General features: G+C 42.8%; 1 protein-coding gene across 3 annotated transcripts in view; it reads left to right on the top strand.

The window, feature by feature from the left end:
* plxdc1 (plexin domain containing 1) overlaps nt 1-18,979 on the top strand; it is a 238,696-nt gene that overhangs the window by 14,931 nt on the left and 204,786 nt on the right. For all 3 annotated transcript variants that reach the window (XM_073828567.1, XM_073828566.1, XM_073828565.1), the window contains exon 2: nt 1,162-1,328. In XM_073828567.1, the coding sequence (XP_073684668.1) occupies nt 1,162-1,328 (167 nt within the window). The remainder of the gene's footprint in view (nt 1-1,161; nt 1,329-18,979) is intronic.

Below are 18,979 nucleotides of genomic sequence, written 5' to 3'. Positions count from 1 at the left end.
CAGCCATGGCCTCCTGAACTGTCTGCTCTGCCATGGCTACCCGAGCTCCCTGATCAGCCATGGCTTCCTGAACTGTCTGCTCTGCCATGCATACCTGAGCTCCTTGTACCTCCATGGCTCCCTGCCCTGCCTGCTCTGCCATGGCTCCCCACTCTGTCTGCTCTGCCATGGCTTCTTGCTCTGCCCTGGCTTCTTGCTCTGCCCTGGCTTTTCCTGTTCCACTGTCTGCCACTGTTCCATGGCCCAGGTCCTCCTATGCTCCACTATCTGCCACTGCTCTATGGCCTAGGTCCTCCAGAGTGTCAGTGCCCACATCTGCACCAGGGCCCTGGTCCAGACTGTAACTTGAGACCTGTTCCCCTACATTGACCTGGCCCTCCATCCCGCCCCCTATTTCGCCCCTGCTCTACCACCCTCTTGGACTTGTTAATTTTGGCCGTCTGGAGCCACCCTTAGAGAGGGGAGGGGGGGATGTAACGTGTGGTTTGGGTTTTGCTTCATGTTCATGTTTTCATGTCTTTTATTTTGTATTTGGTTCATGCTGTTGTGTCTTGCTTCCCTTTCCCATCATGTATTCCTGCCATTGGTTCCTCTGTTCCATGTGTCATGTTCTGATTGGTTGCTTTAGTCATGTGTTTTGTTTCTCATTGGTTTGTTTGTGTCATGTGACCTGTATTGTCTAGTACAGTGGTTCCCAACCACGTTCCTGGAGGCCCCCCAACACTGCACATTTTGCATTTCTCCTTTGTCTGACACTAATTTCAGGTCTTGGTTAAGGTGATTAAGGTGACATGGAAAACATGCAGTGCTGGGGGGCCTCCAGGATCATGGTTGGGAACCACTGTTCTAGTATAAATGGCCCTAGTGTTTCTATTGTTCCTGTCACGTATTAATGTTTTAAATCTGCCTTCGGTTAGTGTCTGTTCCATGCCATGTCTTTATCTGTTTGTTCAAGTCAAGTCAAGTCTCTGTTTGGATTATGTTTGTTGTTTGGATTAGGGATTATCACTGTAAATAAAACACATCTCGTCGTTCAGTGGATTAATCATTATAATGCATAACATGCATAGGTAAATTTTCATTTCATGCTTAACTTAGTGTGCAGACAACAGCAATGTTTTAGGTAAGATAATGTGTAATTTTCTTTTGTTTTCACGTCAGGTATAAATCATGGGCAGTCAATAAAGGCTGATGGAGGTCCATCAGATACCCAGAGAACAAGAAGAGACCAGCAAGATCCCAGCAGACACACTGAGAACAGAACTGGACAAGAGCCGACCAATAGGCTGTCCATTGACACACTCCCTGACAATATGACACGAGTGGTGGTGAGTTAATTATTGTCAAGTAAAGTCAAGTCCCCTTTATTTATCACTTTATACAAAGCGGCTTTGACACATTCTGTGTTAAACAGAAAAATATTGTGTCCATAATACAAACGAAATCCAAAGCAGTTCTGAAAAGAGGTTCATTGTTCTTTTAGTTTCTTCCAATATAGTGTCTGTGCAATAAAGTCAATAGCACTGCAAAAATTAAGCGTCCCCAACTAAGCAAGCCAAAGTTGACAGTGGCAAAGAATCAAAACTCCAACAGTGACAGAAATGGCAGGGGAAAAACCTTGGAAGAAACCAGGCTCTGACCATATGAGACCAACATGGTGTGGCTTAATTCATGAATCATCTGGTTCTTGTGGCCTTGTGTTCCCATCCCATGTGCCAATAGGAATTGACAAGGGTCTTTGCAGGGGATGTTACTAAGGCTCATCTAGTTGACATAGTCACTGTTGACATTCAGGGCTGTAGAGGTTGTCTCTAGTGGTCTGGATACAGACTGGATGTAGGTGACTGCAGTGACCATCTGATCTGGATACGGACTGGATCTGGGTGGCTACAGTGACCTCAGAATAACAAAAAAGTAATTTGCAACATTTTAAAATATATACAATGTTCAACAGGGAATCAGTGCAGTTTTGACAGAAACAGTCTAATATGGCCATATATCTTGGTTCTAGTAAGAACTCCAGTTCTTTCATGACAACTCTTGGGGGGATTGGCATTGTAATGCATGTGACAATGTTAGTGTGTTTGGTCTTGGCGGAAAAGATCTGCTATGCTGCTGCTGCTGCAGCAGCAGGGCAAGTACCTAAACTTGCTACATCCACAACATGCTGCTGTAAACATGTACAACCCCAATTCCAGAAAATTATGTTATCTGTTCATTCCCTTTAACCTTTATTTAATTGACTAAAATGCAAAGAAAAATAATGTTTAATGTTTTCAGTGGCCAACTTTTATATTTATTTTGTAAATATAACCAAATTTAGATTTTCATGGCTGTAACACACTCCCAAAAAGTTGGGACAGAGGCTAAATAAAAGTGAAAAGGTTATAGAATATCCAAATTAAACTGTTTTGTAACATGTTTGGGTATAAAAAAAGGATTATAATCTTTGTAAGCGAAGTTGGATAATCTCGTATTACCTTGTGCCAAATTTCATGACAAAAGTGTCAAACAAATCAAAAATCACATTTCTTAATATAAAATCACAAAGAATTTAGGTCTTTCACCAACTACCACACATAATATTGTGAAAAGATTCAGGTAATCTAGAGAAATGTCAGTCTGTGTAGGGCAAGGAAAGACACCTCAGGTGAATGTGCATGACCTAACACATTCTGCAGCTGCATCACTTTCCAGGAGGCCCCCCAACGCTGCACATTTTGCATCTCTCCTTTGTCTGACAGTAATTTCAGGTCTTTGAGTCTCTATTATTGATCTGATCATCTAAATCTGGTGTGTTTAATTAAGGTGACATGGAAAACATAGTGTTGGGGGGCCTCTAGGATCGTGGTTGGGAACCACTGCTCTAGCAGAAAGCTATACATCAATTCTATGTAGTGATGGCATGGGTTCTCTGGGTCAGGCTCATCTCAGATAGTCAAAGGCCACGCACACACTGCAAGTTTCAGGAGTGACAACCGCATTTAAATGTGGGAGTGAGTCCCGTAAATAATCGTTCCATGTATGTACGAAACAGCGGTCACTCCCGCATTTCACCATCGTCGTATTCATCCTTGTATTTACCAGCACTTTTAGGCACGGTGCTTGGTCTTAGCTCATAAAGCTAGGCACTTTATGGAGTTAATAAAGTAGTCTTTTGCGCATATGATATATATATATATTTATTTATTATTATTATTATTTTTTTTTGTACTTGTCCTTGTTTGTAGTTTTTTCTAAGAAGATCTAGCAACACTGACAATTTAGGCAGGACTCATTGCAGCTAACCCCGTGTTAAAATGTGCTTAGGTTAAGACTTCTTTCACTGTTGTTTTCTTGCATCTCGTGTAGAGACAAAGCCACGTTTCTGATACACACTGCATAAAATTTCTTTAAATGCGGTTATCACTACCCATATTTTTTAGGAGTTAATGCAGTTGTCACTCCTGTATTTTAGTGAACCGAATTTAGCTGCAGTGTGTACGTGGCCAAAAAGATGATGGAAATGTGTGCTATGGTCCATATGGGAGTGGAGGACCTAGGGACTGAGGCAGGACCGGCAGATCAGGGAGCCAGGACAGAGCTGGCAAAACATGGAGACCTGAGGACAGACGGGAGCGAAGATCCCCACGGCGGAGCAGAAGACCACCAGACCCAGACAGAAGCCCTCCACAAAAGAGCAGACAGAACAGGAGCCCACCAGGGTGGAACAGATGGAGCAGGAGCCCACAAGGGTGGAGCAGATGGAGCAGAAGCAGTCTGGATTTCAGGAATGGCCCTTACAGTCATGAGAGGGCAGACTGGGAATTCACACACGGCCTCCTTAGCCATGACAAGACAGGTAGAGAGTTCATGGACTGGGAATGTATCGCAGGGCGCTACCACCGTGCAAGGAGTAGATGGCTTAAATAGTCTTTCTGATTGGATGCACCTGTGTGAATGTAATTGCTGCTAAGGGTGTTGGGAAATGTAGTCCGGGTGTAATGCAACAGTCTGTGTAGTGTGACTGTCAATGTAATGATTAGACGCCCTCTGGTGGCGAGTGGAACAAATAGCACAGACTGGATTCGTGACACATATACTGCTATCAAGATGAAGTCTTTCATGGAAAGTCCATGGTTATTAGATCAAGACAATGCCAGGTCTCATTCTGCATGTGCATGTGTTGCAGCAATGAAAATCAAATTAAATAAAGGTTAAAGAAAATGAACAGATAATTTCACGAAACGTCCCAACTTTCATGGAATTGGGGTTGTAAGAAATATTTCTACTGCACATATAACATATGTGAATAACCCCCATAGCATACATGATCACCCCGTAGCATATCTATACAGGTGGGGCTGGGGAAGGTGAAGAGTTTCTGAAGCGCATTGCAACTGCTACAGCAAGCACTAGCCATATATTTAAATATTGAGCCGCGAGCTCATTGGCTGGGGACTGGCATACAGGAGAGAATCAGATGTGCCATGTGATGATGATGTCATTATATCAGATTGAGTTAGACCTATCGGACTGTGCCATCTAGATTTCCATGCCAGAACTTTGGATTTGCTGCATTTTGGACCAGCTGGAGTTTATTTATTAAATGTGCAGTGCAAACCAATAAAGCATTACACTAATCTAAACTTGAGGTCATTAACGCGTAAATTAACATTTCTGCATTTGACATAAAGAGCATAGATTATAATTTAGAAATGTTTTTAAGCTGGAAAAATGCAGTTTTTACAAATGATAGAAAAATGGATTAAAAAAAAAGAAATATTACTGTCAAATAGCAAACATAATTTCTTAACTGATGATGAAGATCTGATAGAGCAGCCATCAAGTGTTATGCTGATGATACACGGGGCAACTTTTTGAGCAATTTTATCGGGCAACTTGCAATATTGTTTGGGCACTTTCCCATTGAAAATGGGTAACAGATTTCTATCTGGATAATTTAGATCAATCGTGGGCCCTGTATCTCACCTGGTTGCCCATTGACGGCAACATTTGCCAAAGTTGCCCGGCAACATTGCTCAAAAAGTTGCCCAGTGTATCATCAGCCTAAGATAGTGTTTTAGGTTATTACATGTGGAGGTATTTTGTCCAATAATTAACATATTAACATATCATTATCTGTTTTTTCATAATTGAGCATTAGGAAAATACTAGTCATCCAATTTTTATATCAACTATGCATTCTGTTAGTTTTGTGAATTTGTTTGTTTCATCAGGCCTGCAAAGAAAAATAGAGCTAATTAGGGCGTAAATTGGGTAAAAAGCAAAGGTTCTAGTACTGAGCCTTGTGGTACACCATACTGTACTTGTGATCGATAAGATACCTCTTTATTCACTGCTACGAACTGATGATGGTCACATAAGTACAGTTTGAACCATGCCAATGCCATTTCACTAATGGCAACATAATTTTCTAGTCTACTCAAAAGAATGTTGTGGTCAATTGTTTCAAATGCAGCGCTAAGATCCAGTAGCACTAACAGAGAGCTACAACCATGATCGTATGATAAGAGCAGGTCATTTGTAACTCTGATGGGAGCAGGCTCAGTACTATGATACAGTTTAAATCCTGACTGAAAATCTCCACATATACCACTTTTCTCTAATAGGGAATATAGTTGTCAGAGATACTGCCTTTTCTAGTATCTTTGACAGAAAAGTGAGATTTAAGAATGGTCTGTAATTAACTTGAGGATCAAATGTGACCCTGGACCACAAAACCAGTCTTAAGTCGCTGGGGTTTGTTTGTAGCAATAGCCAAAAATACATTGCATGGGTCAATTTTTTTTATTTTTCTTTTATGCCAAAAATCATTGAGAAATTAAGTAAAGTTCATGTTCCATGAAGATTTTTTGTAAAATTCCTACTGTAAACATATCAAAATGTAATTTTTGATTTGTAATATGCATAGTTAAGAACCTAATTTGGACAACTTTAAAGGTGATTTTCTCAGTCTTTTTTATTTTTTTGCATCCTCAGATTTCTGATTTCAAATAGATGTATCTCAGTCAAATATTGTCCGATCCTAACAAACCATACATCAATAGAAAGCTTATTTATTGAGCTTTTATATGATGTATAAATCTCAGTTTTGTCAAATTTAACCTTATGACTGGTTTTGTGGTCCAGGGTGACAAATTACAGCCAATTTGTTTAGAAAATGTTTTTAGAACATATACTATTAAAAATAATGAATTTATATTCAAAAGAGGATCTAACTTAGATGGTATGGGGTCTAACATACTTGTTGGTTTAGATGATTTAACAAGTTTATACAAATCTCTAGCAAAAAATAAAAAAATAAAAAATAAAAAATAGTGGAATTGTGATACTGTAGCTGTAGAATTGTGATACTGTAAAATTTTGATAGAGATGTTTTGACTGATGAAACATGAAGATAAAAACACAACTACGATGATATATCTGTGTTCTTTAATCAATTTAGGGTATTTTCATAAGAATGATGTGTATTTATAACGCAACAGTGTGAATAGAAAGGTGCCTTGCTGAATTGTAGATTAGAATACTTTGAAAGTCAACAGGCTAAGGAACACTGCACAAAGAACTTTTGCATTTGTTTAAAAAAATACCACTCCAAAAACAACTAGCCTAACTAATATAAATTTTAAGCATTATGTGTTTAGATAAGTAAACACTAAGTAATTTAAAAATAATAATATATCTACAAATTAACAATCATACAACAAATTAATTAATGATTAAAATTATTAAACAGTTTTAAGATTTAGGTGTATTCAAGTACAGAAACTGTAATAAATATACTTTACAAATATAGTTACAAAAGTTACTCAGTCAAGAATAGTGAGTGAATTTTCTGTCTTTTGTTTGATTAATGTTACTATATAGAGTGAGCAAGAATATTAGCCTGCTGTCACTAGGGGTGTGCAATAATGGCAAAAAAAAAGCTTGATATTTTTCTGGAATTTTGTCAATAACAGTAATTAGACGATATTTTGCTGAGCGTGTTATTGTGCTGGTAAGGCCATATTTTGAAACCTAATTAATTGTATGCATCTTTTGTGTCAAATTCTTCATTATAATTAATAATTTCAAATTCAGTAAATTCATCTGAAGTGGCATTTAGATGTATTCACACAGACTGCTTAATGTAGGACATGAATGCATTTAACCTGCAGTTACAAATGCATAAATAGCTTTGATGTTCGAAAAACAAAATGTTGAACACTCAAGGGAAAAATATACTTTAAATATAAACCTTAAATCGCCAATCACTGCATGAGAGAATCATTCATTCAACTGATTTGCACAAATGGCTGATTGATTCAGTAACAAAACACTGTTGTGTGTTACTCAAAGATGCAACACAGTTTTACTGTGGCTTTGTTTGGAACTACTTTTGTTTTTGAAATACAGCAAAGGAAATTGTAAATTGTAAGTCAATTAGTATTAACTTATTGCTTCTATTGTTTTTACAAAATAACTTTAGTTTATTTTCTTTCAGCTAGAATAGAATCCAGCTATAGAATCTTCAATACCTAGGGCACTTTCATTATGTTTTCATTATGCTTTTAAAGACCATATTTGTTCATTTAGTACTGCAGTTTAGAAGCTACATAAAATACTTATTTTCTCATAAGTACAGATTACCCTGATCATAAAGTTTAAATAGTGTATACTATGCAGATCTTAATGTATTGTGTTGCTTTTTTAAGAATCAGTAAATGTGTTGACCTTTTGCTCGCACTGGACACATACAGTTATATTTCTGCTGGTCAGGCTCCAGAATTGGAGGAGGATAGAAGGCCTGGAGTACAACGGGCTGTGGTGTGGATGTAGGGACCTTGGGAACATACCCTGCACGGGGGTAAAGAAATGCTTTGGCCAGACCGGGCGCAAAGTCTAAATAAGAAGGGGCCACTGATAAGGCCTGAAGGTCACCAACTCTTTTTAAAGAAGAGAGAGCAAGTAGCAAAGTAGTCTTGATCGTGAGCATGCGATCAGAGATTTCCTCTATAGGCTCAAAGGGTGGCTTACAGAGGGCTTCAAGCACCACAGCAAGGTCCCAGGTAGGTACCCGGGGGCGTACCCGAGGTCTCAACCTCAGTGCACCGCGGAGGAAATGAATCACTAAGGGGTTTTTACCCACAGTCAGTCCCCCAATAGGTGTGTGGTAGGCCGAGAGTGCCGCCACATAAACCTTAACCCTCTGGGGCCTGAGGGTGTTTTGAGGCCCTGAAGAAGTTTGACATGCCCTGACATTTGTTGTTTTTTCAGTATCTTAAAAACATTTTAATGGCTAAAGTCTGATTACATTGTAATCAGCACATATTGGGCTACAATAATATGTAAGCAACATTAATGTACATGGTTGTGTTTTTGAGAAAACTACGTTTATGCGTGGTTAGTGAAAAACTAAAGTTTTGAAGTCACTGAAATAAGGTCATGAAACACATACAGGCCATTTGTTAACAAGACTTTTGAGAATTGTATGGAGTAGGCTAGAATTTTATCAACCAAATGATGTGAAAATCATCTCGTTCACTCGTTCAGAAAAAACAATATATTGATGTAAATTTTCTAAAACATGTTTTGTGATCGAAAGGGATTATTCATAGGTGTGGCAATGGCCCATGAATATTTAGCAATTCACACCTGAAAGACAAAAGGGCCCTCCCTAATGGCCCCATCAATGACTGACTTGACTAGCAGAAGAAGAAACAATGTGAGAAGATTAAAAAAAATCGTTTTTTAGATTATTTGTATTTTATTTACAACACAGTATAATCAAAACATACATAATGAAGGTCAAAGACACAATATTGAGCTCCCTCATCTAACCACACAGATGTGCACAGACTTTGTGGCATTTATGAAAACTTTTTCTGAATTCAGTTCCACAAATAAAACAAGTAAATCTTACCTGATATTAAAGTGTGTGCACTTTAAATATCTGTATTTGTACTGTATTTTTATCTGTATCATCTGAAGTTTGTACAGCGCTCTCAGAGGAAAACAGTTTGAAGAGACTCAAGGGAAGGACAGCAAGATTCATCTGTTGAGCAGGTTTCTGAGCACTAAAAACAACAAAAGCAAAACATCTGTGAGCCTACTCATATTAGGAGCATCTATAATAAATAAATACACACACACACACTACCAGGCAAAGGTTTGGACACACTTCCCTTTACAGGGGAATAACTGTTATATAGTATATAGTCATAGATTCTAGCATTTGTACTAATGTAAAAAAGGACATGTACTATCTGAGAAACTAATAATTATTGTTTAGCACTATATTACGAATAAACGTGATGTAAACATACATTCAGTGTAAACACTCATATTACTTTTACACCCTACTGTTATACAATAAAATAAATAACTATGATCTTGCATCTTACATAAACATATCGTCATAAATGCATCCTACAGTCATAAACGCATCGTTTTCTAAAACATAAAAAATATCCTGGCATAGTTAGAGATGCAATGCAATCAAACGTACTTCATAATGTTTCCTTATGTATATAGTCAGGAATTATAATTATATAATTATATAACAGTGAAAGCAAGTAGGCAAATAAAAGTAAGACTTACTCATGTAAATGTCTCCTCCTGCTGGGTTTGCGTCGCATCACGTCCTTCTTATGATTGAGGCAAATATAAGTCTTATTCCTCACAGCATGTCTTCGTTTCAGAAACGAACTGTAACCAAGATGAACTTGAAAAGACGTGTTTCTTTGTTTGCGGTGATGTGGGAGTTTCCTTGTAGCTTGTAGCACATGGCTAATTTAAATATCAATCGTTCTTCGCACGTGGGCGTGATCTCATTAGATATAATCAGTTGCAACTGGATAGACTAGACATACCCTTTGTTTCATATGGATTACTTTATTACAGAATATTTGTTTTCGCTAAAACTTACTTCGTTTAAAAGCATACATATCAAGCTTTCTGTAGATACCACTCTTCTGTTTGTGTACTGAGTATTCACCGAGTTTGAATGATTTAAGTGACGCATTTCTAAAAGCAGTTCGCGGAGAAAACAGAAATCACACTGTTTTCTTTATTCTATAAAAAAAGCACAGTGTTCTTTTGCTCTTGTTAGTGTGCACAAATAAAACTACACACTTAACAGCTTCCAATGATGTATAGCTCTAATTTGTATGCCTGAAACCGACAAAGTATTTTTAGTGTCTTTTGCACTGATCTTAAAAAAAGTAGGTTGGTCACGCCGGCGTGACCGTCGGCCCCAGAGGGTTAAGGGTGTAATGAGTTAGCCCTGTAGAGAAGCGGGTCTGCAGGAACTGCAGAACTGTACCAATCGGGCAGTTGACTGGGTCTGACTGGCGGTCTCTACACCAGGATGAAAAGAGTTTCCACTTCAGGGCATAAAGTTTCCTCCTGGAGGGAGCTCTAGATTGAAGGATGGTCTCAACAACCTCAGTTGAGAGACCTGAAGCTACGAGTTGTGCCCCCTCAGAGGCCACACCCACAGCTTCCATATTTCTGGACGGGGATGCAGAATAGAGCCGTCCGCTTGAGAGAGAAGGTCCCTCCTGATTGGGATTTCCCACGGAGTACCATCTAGGAGGGATATCAGGTCTGAGAACCACGTTCGACCCGGCCAGAACGGGGCTACCAAGAGTAGCTGGACCCCGTCCCGGCGCACTCTCTCTAGAACTCCCGGGAGCAGAGCAATCGGGGGAAAAGCGTACAGACGTAGCCTCAGCCACGTCTGTACCATAGCGTCCAGTCCCAGAGGAGCTGGAGGAACTAGGGAGTACCAGAGGGGACATTGCGATGTCTTCTGAGTCGCAAAGAGGTCCACCTGGGCTTGACCGAAAATACTCCAAATCTGCTTCACCACCTCGGGGTGAAGCATCCATTCCCCGGGCTTCGGCCCCTGTCTCGACAGGATGTCTGCTCCCACATTCATGTGGCCAGGAATATGAACTGCTCTTAATGATAGCAGCTTGTCCTGGCACCATAAGATGATCTGGTACGCCAGTTTGAACAATGGTCGTGAACGCAGACCCCCTTGATGGTTGATGTAATACACCACCGTTGTGCTGTCGGTGCGTACAAGCACATGACGGTCCCGTAGGTCTGGGAGAAAGTGTTTTAATGCTCGAAACATGGCTAACATCTCCAGGCAGTTGATGTACCAAAGGGGATGACGCCCTGTCCACAGACCGCGGGCTGAGCGGCCACTCATGACCGATCCCCAACCAGTGAGGGAAGCATCTGTCGCTAGCGTTACGCGGCGGCAAGTAGGTCCCAGCACTGGGCCCTGGGAAAGGAACCAGGGTTTCTTCCATATGTATAAGGCACGTAAGCAGCGCCGGGTTACCTTGATTGTATGGAAGGGATTTCCCCTCGGGGAAAAGCCCCTGGCTTTGAGCCACCACTGTAGGGGCCTCATGTGCAGAAGTCCAAGTGGTATCACGTTGGAAGCTGCTGCCATCAGACCCAAGAGTACTTGAAACTGTTTTTACAGTGAGTAGCTGGCCTAGCTTGATTCCTCTGACTGCCGTGAGAATCGAGTTGATCCGAGCAGGTGACATTCGTGCCTGCATCGTGATTGAATCCCAGATAAGTGGTTCTCTGTAATGGAGATAGCACACTTTTCTTGGCATTCAGTCTCAACCCCAGATTCTTCATGTGAGCGAGAACAACATCTCGATGTTGGACCACTAACTGTTCTGACGGGGCCAAAATCAGCCAGTCGTCGATATAGTTTAGAATGCGGATGCCCTGGAGTCTCAGAGGAGCCAGCGCAGCATCCACACACTTTGTAAAGGTGCGGGGTGAGAGGGCTAGGCCGAAGGGAAGCACCCGATACTGGTAAGCTTTGCCCCTGAAAGCGAACCTCAGGAACTTCCGGTGTTGGGGAATTATGGAGATGTGAAAGTAAGCGTCTTTTAAATCTATCGTGACGAACCAGTCCTCGGACCTGATATGCGACACGACTTGATTGACTGTGAGCATTTTGAACTTCAGTTTCTTGACTGAGCGGTTCAAACGGCGGAGATCTAGAATAGGCCGCAGCCCTCCATCCTTCTTGGGAACAATGAAGTAACGGCTGTAGAACCCTGATTCCCTGTCTTGAGGAGGGACCACCTCGATGGCCTCCTTCCTCAGAAGAGAGACTACTTCTTGCTCCATAACCAGAGCCTGCTCGGGACCCACCAGTGTGGGAAAAATCCCCTCGAAAGGTGGTGGCTGTGCGCCAAATTGGATGTAATAATCTTTTTCTACAGTGTGTAGGACCCAAGTAGACACATTTGGCAGTAGTTTCCACGCTGTCACAAATTCTACTAAGGGAACCAGCCTCTCAAGGCTGGCCTCTGTTTGTAATTGAGGCCCCTGTAGGGGCGGCGAGCACCTCAGTCCCGCTACGTTGCCGGGCGGAGAGACGTGAGGTACGGGCTCGCTGGAGACTGCCGCGCCCTGTAACACTGGCAGGGGTGGCTGACAGATCTCCTGAGGGCCCCGGGGGAGACGGACACCGTGTAATGCGGTGCGATCTGCTCGTCCCTGAGAGGGGCTGCCCTCAATGACCCTGATGCATAATTGTCAGGGTCTCTTGGCCGAGGACCTCCTAGACTGAAGGACGACCCTCAGGTCGGGCCTAGATTTGGAGGTTCCCGGCCCAGAGCGCCGCAACTCCCTGGCCCTAGGTGTTGGGGGAGCACGGGAGGCGACGCTCTGTTTTTGTACTTGGAGATACGAGGAGCTCGTACATGGTTGAGGCTGCTCCCGCCCAGCAGCCTCAGAGGCAATAACGAGGCGAGGAAGGTACCGCTGAAACACCGCCGCTTGCTTGCGAGCCTCCTGGTATCTGCTGACGACAGAGTCTACTGCGTCGCCAAACAGACCAGAAGGCTGCAGCGGGGCGTCTAGGAGGAAGACCCTGTCCTTCTCCTTCATGTCAGACAGGGTCAACCAGAAATGTCTCTCCGCGGCTACCAGGGCTGCCATAGACCGCCCAATTGCACGAGCAGTCTCCTTGGTAGCGCGGAGAGCAAGATCAACGGTACGACGCAGCTCTAAAACGCCAACTTCCTCGCCGTCGCTAAGCTCTTTCAGCAGGTCCGCTTGATATGCCTGCAACACTGACATGGTGTGCAGGCAGGCGCCAGCTTGACCCGCTACCGTGTACGCCTTGCCAACCAGCGCTGAAGATGTTCGTAGCAGCTTGGAGGGCAAGGTCGGAGCCTTTAAAGATGATGCCAGACCAGGTGATAGATAGCTGGCGAGTGTTTGCTCAGCTCGTGGCATCATCTTATAGCCGTTCTCGTCGAGCCCCGCCACATTGCCGTAATAATCAGAGGTGGGGACAAACAGACAAGACGAGAACGGCTTCCCCCACGACCTCGACACCTCAGTGTGGAGATCGGGGAAGAAGGGAAGGCTCCGTCTTGAAGGTGGTTGTTTTGTCCGCAGGAAGCGTTCATCAAGTCTGCTTCTCTGCGGCTCATGCTGTTTCTCGGCGGGCCAATTGATGTTGAGCTTGGCAACCACACGAGTAACCACCTCCAAGAGCTCCTGGGGCGACTGATCTTTAGTGAGCGGTTCTGACATGCTTTCCACGTCAACCTCCTCAGAGGAAGACAGGAGAAGCAGTGAGCCCTCTTCCCGGGGGGAAGTGTCCGCAGAGCTTCAGATCTGTCCAGTGAGGTAGGAGATAGGGGATCACCCGTCTCCATACCCTCCAACAAATCTAGCTGCGAACCCCACGAGTGCAGCCGCCGCTCCGCCTCAGCGGAAGCGGGACCAGCACCGCGGGGAGCGCTGGAGAAGGCTCCTTTCTCAAAAAGAGCCTTTCGGGAGCGGAGCACGCGAACCGGAAGCTGGTCACAATGCTGGCAGCCGGCCCCCTCGAGGGCCGACTCAGCGTGCTCCGCTCCTAGGCAAACCACACACAAGCTGTGTGTATCCCCGCCAGTAATGTAGCGCTGGCAGGGAGGAACACACCGCTTGAAGTGTGATTCGCCCTCGCTCACTAACTTAACTTTCTCTTTCTCTTCCTTGCCCCTAGCAGACATTATCACTCAAAAAGAAAGGAGTGCTAACTTGCACAAAAATGGAGTGATAAGCAGACAAACAACACAGAGCGCCGGCTCCGTCGCACGTGCCTTTATACTTCCTGGTCACTTACGTCACCCCGCCTGTGACGTCACTCCCTCCTTCGGATTGGTTAGACACACAATATTCAGAGCGTGGTTCGCCAATGACGTTCCCCATAGCGCTTGACGCAGCTGAGTTCCCGGAGGGGAACAAACATTGACAACTATTGCATTTATTAATTTATATATATTTTTCAGTTTTGATTTGTGGACTAAACATAAACATTTGTTAAGAGAAATAGCTTAATCAGGCCAGCCCTAAATAATAATAAATAAATAAATAAGCTTTTGTTTGTTTGTTTGTTTAATAACATTATGCACATTCTGTGACATGATGTAAACTTTTGACCACAACCGTACATTAAGTACAACAGTAAGTACAACCAGGCTAACTTCAGTAAAATATTAATACCCCTATTATTCTCTGCCATGTCCTTTCTATTTATCTTGTGAAAACTGTCACGGTAGTGTCGAGGAAGGCACACGCAGATGATGATAAATTCAGCAAGTAATTTAATAATATCCAGGAACAAGATAATCCACATAGATGAGGGGTTGACACACACAAATTCCAATGTAATACGGGCAAAGACTTAATGCACAGAATAAACTAATTAGGAGTGTTAATTAGGGACAGACAGGTGAAGAGGATAAACTAATAATGACACAACGAGAACAGGAACATAACCAAATACGGGCACAAGAGGAAGAAACCACAACAAACAGTCCTTGGGTGTGATAGTTCACCCAAGGACTGCGCGGAAAGCACGGTCCTGCGCCGCAGAGGGGGACTTACGAGGAGAGGATGTGGGGTAGGGACGGGGATGGCAAAGGGCCATGGGTCAGGGCGACAGGGAGGATCTGGAGGGCCAAGACGGACCAGATGGCTCCACCGCAGCCTTCCGGATCCCTGCTTCCACCACGGTCGCCGGAGTGATAGAGGACTGTGGTGGATACGGAGGGAAGGAGCAGCTGACAGAGCCGGAGGGACAAGGCACAGCTAGAGGAGTGGAGTCTCAAAGTGGCGGATGGTTGACGACTGATCAAGGTGGAGCCAGAGGGACGAGGAAGCCGGCGGAGCTGGTGGACTGATGGGCCATGGCGAAGAGGGGGGAGATAGGAGCCATGGTGGAGCCAATGAGTCCCATGGTGTCCCAGACCCGTGGTGATTCCACCACACAGATCGTAGGCTGTGGGTGAGCAAAGGGGCTGCCAGGAAACAGCGGTGGTGGAGACAGACAGATAATTCAGAATGGATAGATAGTTAAGGGCAGACCCATACTTTATGCCAATGAGATCTCCCAAGTCCTGCCACTGCTCACCCTTAGCGGTGGTACAGCGGGCAGGGCTTCTCTCTGCGCTCTCGCACTCCACTGTGTCGTCCAACGTGGCTTGTGCTGTTGGCTCTCGCACCTGGTTATTTCAGGCTCAGGCTCCGGGGCGGTCATCCGCTCTGTCGCTCCTGATGGCGATGGCTTAATGACCATGGCAGGCTCCGGCTCTCCATCTGCGGTAGGCTTGGGCAGCCTCACACTGCAGGGTAGGGTTGTGCAATATATCGAAATATTACAAATATACATATCGCAATATGCCTATCGCTACAGATTGCAAAGGAAATGCTAAACTAAGCACTCTGAGCACTGAAGCTCTAACATAAAGGGATGAAAAACTTCTAACACATTAAGAAATGTCTTTCTGCATTGTAAATATGATTTTATTTATGCAAAAAAGCTTCATTTTTCTGTTGGAAACTCTACCTTGCTATCACTCTCTGTTGTTTAAAATGATAAAACATAGCTTAATTCCCACCAAATTTCGGATTTTATCCATCAAACTAACCTGACTGATCCGATTGTTTACTTTTATTCTATAACCGCGAATGAAGCACGTTAGCCAGTTAGCTTTCCTTTCGCATTCCCATTCACATTTTATTCGTGTCTACTACCATTTTCCTTTTTTCTCTCGCTCTTGCTGATAGTTTGCTTTTATTCTATAACCGCGAGTGCGGTGCGTTAGCATTCCGTTAGCCAGTTAGCTTGTCTTTCGACTTTCCATTCACGTTTCTATCCACATTTCTATTCGCACCTACTTTTTTTCTCTTCCTCGCTCTGTTGTTTTTCTCAAGTTCATCAAACAACAGTGGTAAGTTGGAATCGTTCAACAATCGGTGAGTAATGGCTTCTTCTCTTGCTATTGTTGTTTGCACCGCTTGCCACATGTATAGCTTATCTATTTTTATTGGCAGTGAGGGATTCACATGTGATAAATGCAGAGAAATAGTTAGGCTGACAGAAAATATTTCAGAACTACAGACACATATCCAAACTTTGATAGAGGATAGTAAGAATGTGAGGGCCTTAGATATGGTTTTGGATGCGACTAGCTCAGGCAGTCCTGTACACTGTTCGGTTCCAGTTAAAACGTCAATGCAGCAGGCCGTTTGGGTGACTGTGAGATGACATAGTTGTGGGTCAAAACACCACTCTTCCATTCCAATCAGAACCTCAAACAGGTTCTCCCCACTCAGACACACCCACGGAGAAACCTGATGAAAGTGCTCTAGTTATTGGCGATTCTATTGTACGGAACATGAAAATAGAGACACCAGCCACCATAGTCCAGGGTTTAGTGGGAGCCAGAGCACCTGACATCTCGGCAAATTGGTGGCTAATGCTAAACGTAAATTCAGTAAGATTGTTTTTCATGTGGCACTAATGATGTTCGACTTTGCCAGTCAGAGATCACTAACAAATAATGTTAAAGAGGTGTGTGAACTTGATGTCAGACACTGTAATATGCTCTGGTCCCCTCCCTGCTTCCCGAAATCAGTCGCAGAAATCAGTTCACCTAGATATCATACTATAGAGACTGAGTCTGTTCCCCGAGCTAGAAAATACAAAAAAAACAAACAAACAAACAAACAAAAAAAACATCCAAACCAATTTAATAGTAACAATTTAATTGATGTTCAACAAATAAAAAATGGATATAATACAGAGAAACAAATGATAAAGCTCAGCTTAATGAATATCAATTCTCTTCCTACAAAATCACTTTTTATAAATGATATGATTGCTGACCATAACCTAGATGTGCTCTGTTTGACAGAAACCTCGCTAAAACCAGATGATTACATTATTTTAAATTAGTCAACCCCCAAGATTATGGTCTAAAGGTTTACATGTCTAAAAGGTAAAGGGGAGATGTTTCTACAATTTATAGCAATATTTTCAGTGTTTCTCAGAGAACGGGCTTCAAGTATAACTCGTTTGAAGTAATGGTGCTTCATATAGCATTATCCAGAAAAAAAGTGTTCCCCCATGTTGATAATAAAAAAGATGCATTAGGAACAGCATTTATAGACATTTTGAACTCTATTGGGTTTAGACAACACGTGTCGACCTACTCTTTGTCAAAATCATACTCTAGATGTAATACTGTCACATGGAATTTATGTTAGTGGTATTGAAATTGTGCAGCCAAGCGATTCCATCCCGGATCATTTCCTAGTCTTGTGTATAATTTAGATAGCTAAAACTGTAAATTCAACTCCTTGTTACAAGAATGGTAGAACTATCACTTTTACTACAAAAGACTGCTTTGTAAGTAATCTTCTTAACTAATCTGAATTCCTCAGCATTTCTAATAGCTCAGAAAAACTTGAGTTTAGTAAAGTTTAGTTAAGTAACAGAAATTATGGACTCTATCTTTTCTAGCACTTTAGATACGGCTGCTCCTTTACGCTTAAGGAAGATTAAGGGAAACAGTCTGACACTGTGGTATAACAAGCACACTCGCACCCTAAAGAGATAACCCATAACCCTAGGTATTTATTCAATACAGTGGCTAAATGAACGAAAAATAAATCACCAACAGGCATTGACGTTTCTCAACAGCACACCAGTAATGACTTTATGAACTACTTTACTTCCAAGATCGATACTTTCTCTGGCCACTCTTGTCGCATCAGGACAGCAACTTCAGCAGCACAAAAAGGCCTCTCCAAACAGCAGATCCAAACTCTAGGAAGATGGTATTCAGAAAACTTCCTAAGCTACATCAGAACTAGCTAAACTAAGCTACAACAAAGAAATAAAAATAACCATCCCGCAGTAGTACCATATGTCCATCACAAAACCATGCCTAAAACCCATCAATCTGGTCGGTGGGGCATTTCCTGTCCGGTGCCATGAGCCTTGGTTTCCCGTCGGACACCCCAGGAACCTCCCGACCACACAACTTTACCCTTCTGTCCTACGTTCGCCGGGGCCTCCGCGTCCGATGCAGTGAGCCTTGGTCTACCATCGGATGCCACGGGGGCTCCCCGGTCAGACAATCTTACCTTTTCTACCCTTTAGCTGGCGAGGCTTGGGTCCTTAGTCTGGCGACTGTCCTTCACCCATTTCCTTTTTATGGGGTACTTATTACTATACACCAGCTAATTATATGTAAGTGTGAACTCGTCAAATTATGTTTTATTAACAAAGTTTGGGAGGAACGCGTCAGATACTTAGCCTAATTAACACAAGAGAAGCGCAATCAAGTCAACCAACGCAAACAAGTTTAAATACAGCTCACTTACAGATCTGGCCATTTAAAATGCGCGCGGGAATGGAAGTGGTCTCGCGTGACACCGGTGTATTCTGAGGGATCCTAGAAAATGCTCTGACACAGGAAAGACATGATCAGTAGGGGGCAGTCATGTAACACACTGAACTGAAGCAGCAGCAAACATCGCTGCAAGCTTAAAGATTCGTTTGTACGGTGACCTTGAGGGGACATTTTCGGTTCACTTATGTTTGTCGTGGCCATGACATATAAACTCGTGGGAATGTCATATTATGTTGTTGCCATGAGATATT

This window comes from Garra rufa, chromosome 22 (assembly GCF_049309525.1).
Source record: "Garra rufa chromosome 22, GarRuf1.0, whole genome shotgun sequence".
Lineage (NCBI taxonomy): Eukaryota > Metazoa > Chordata > Actinopteri > Cypriniformes > Cyprinidae > Garra > Garra rufa.
This window is presented reverse-complemented; position numbering and strand designations above follow the sequence as displayed.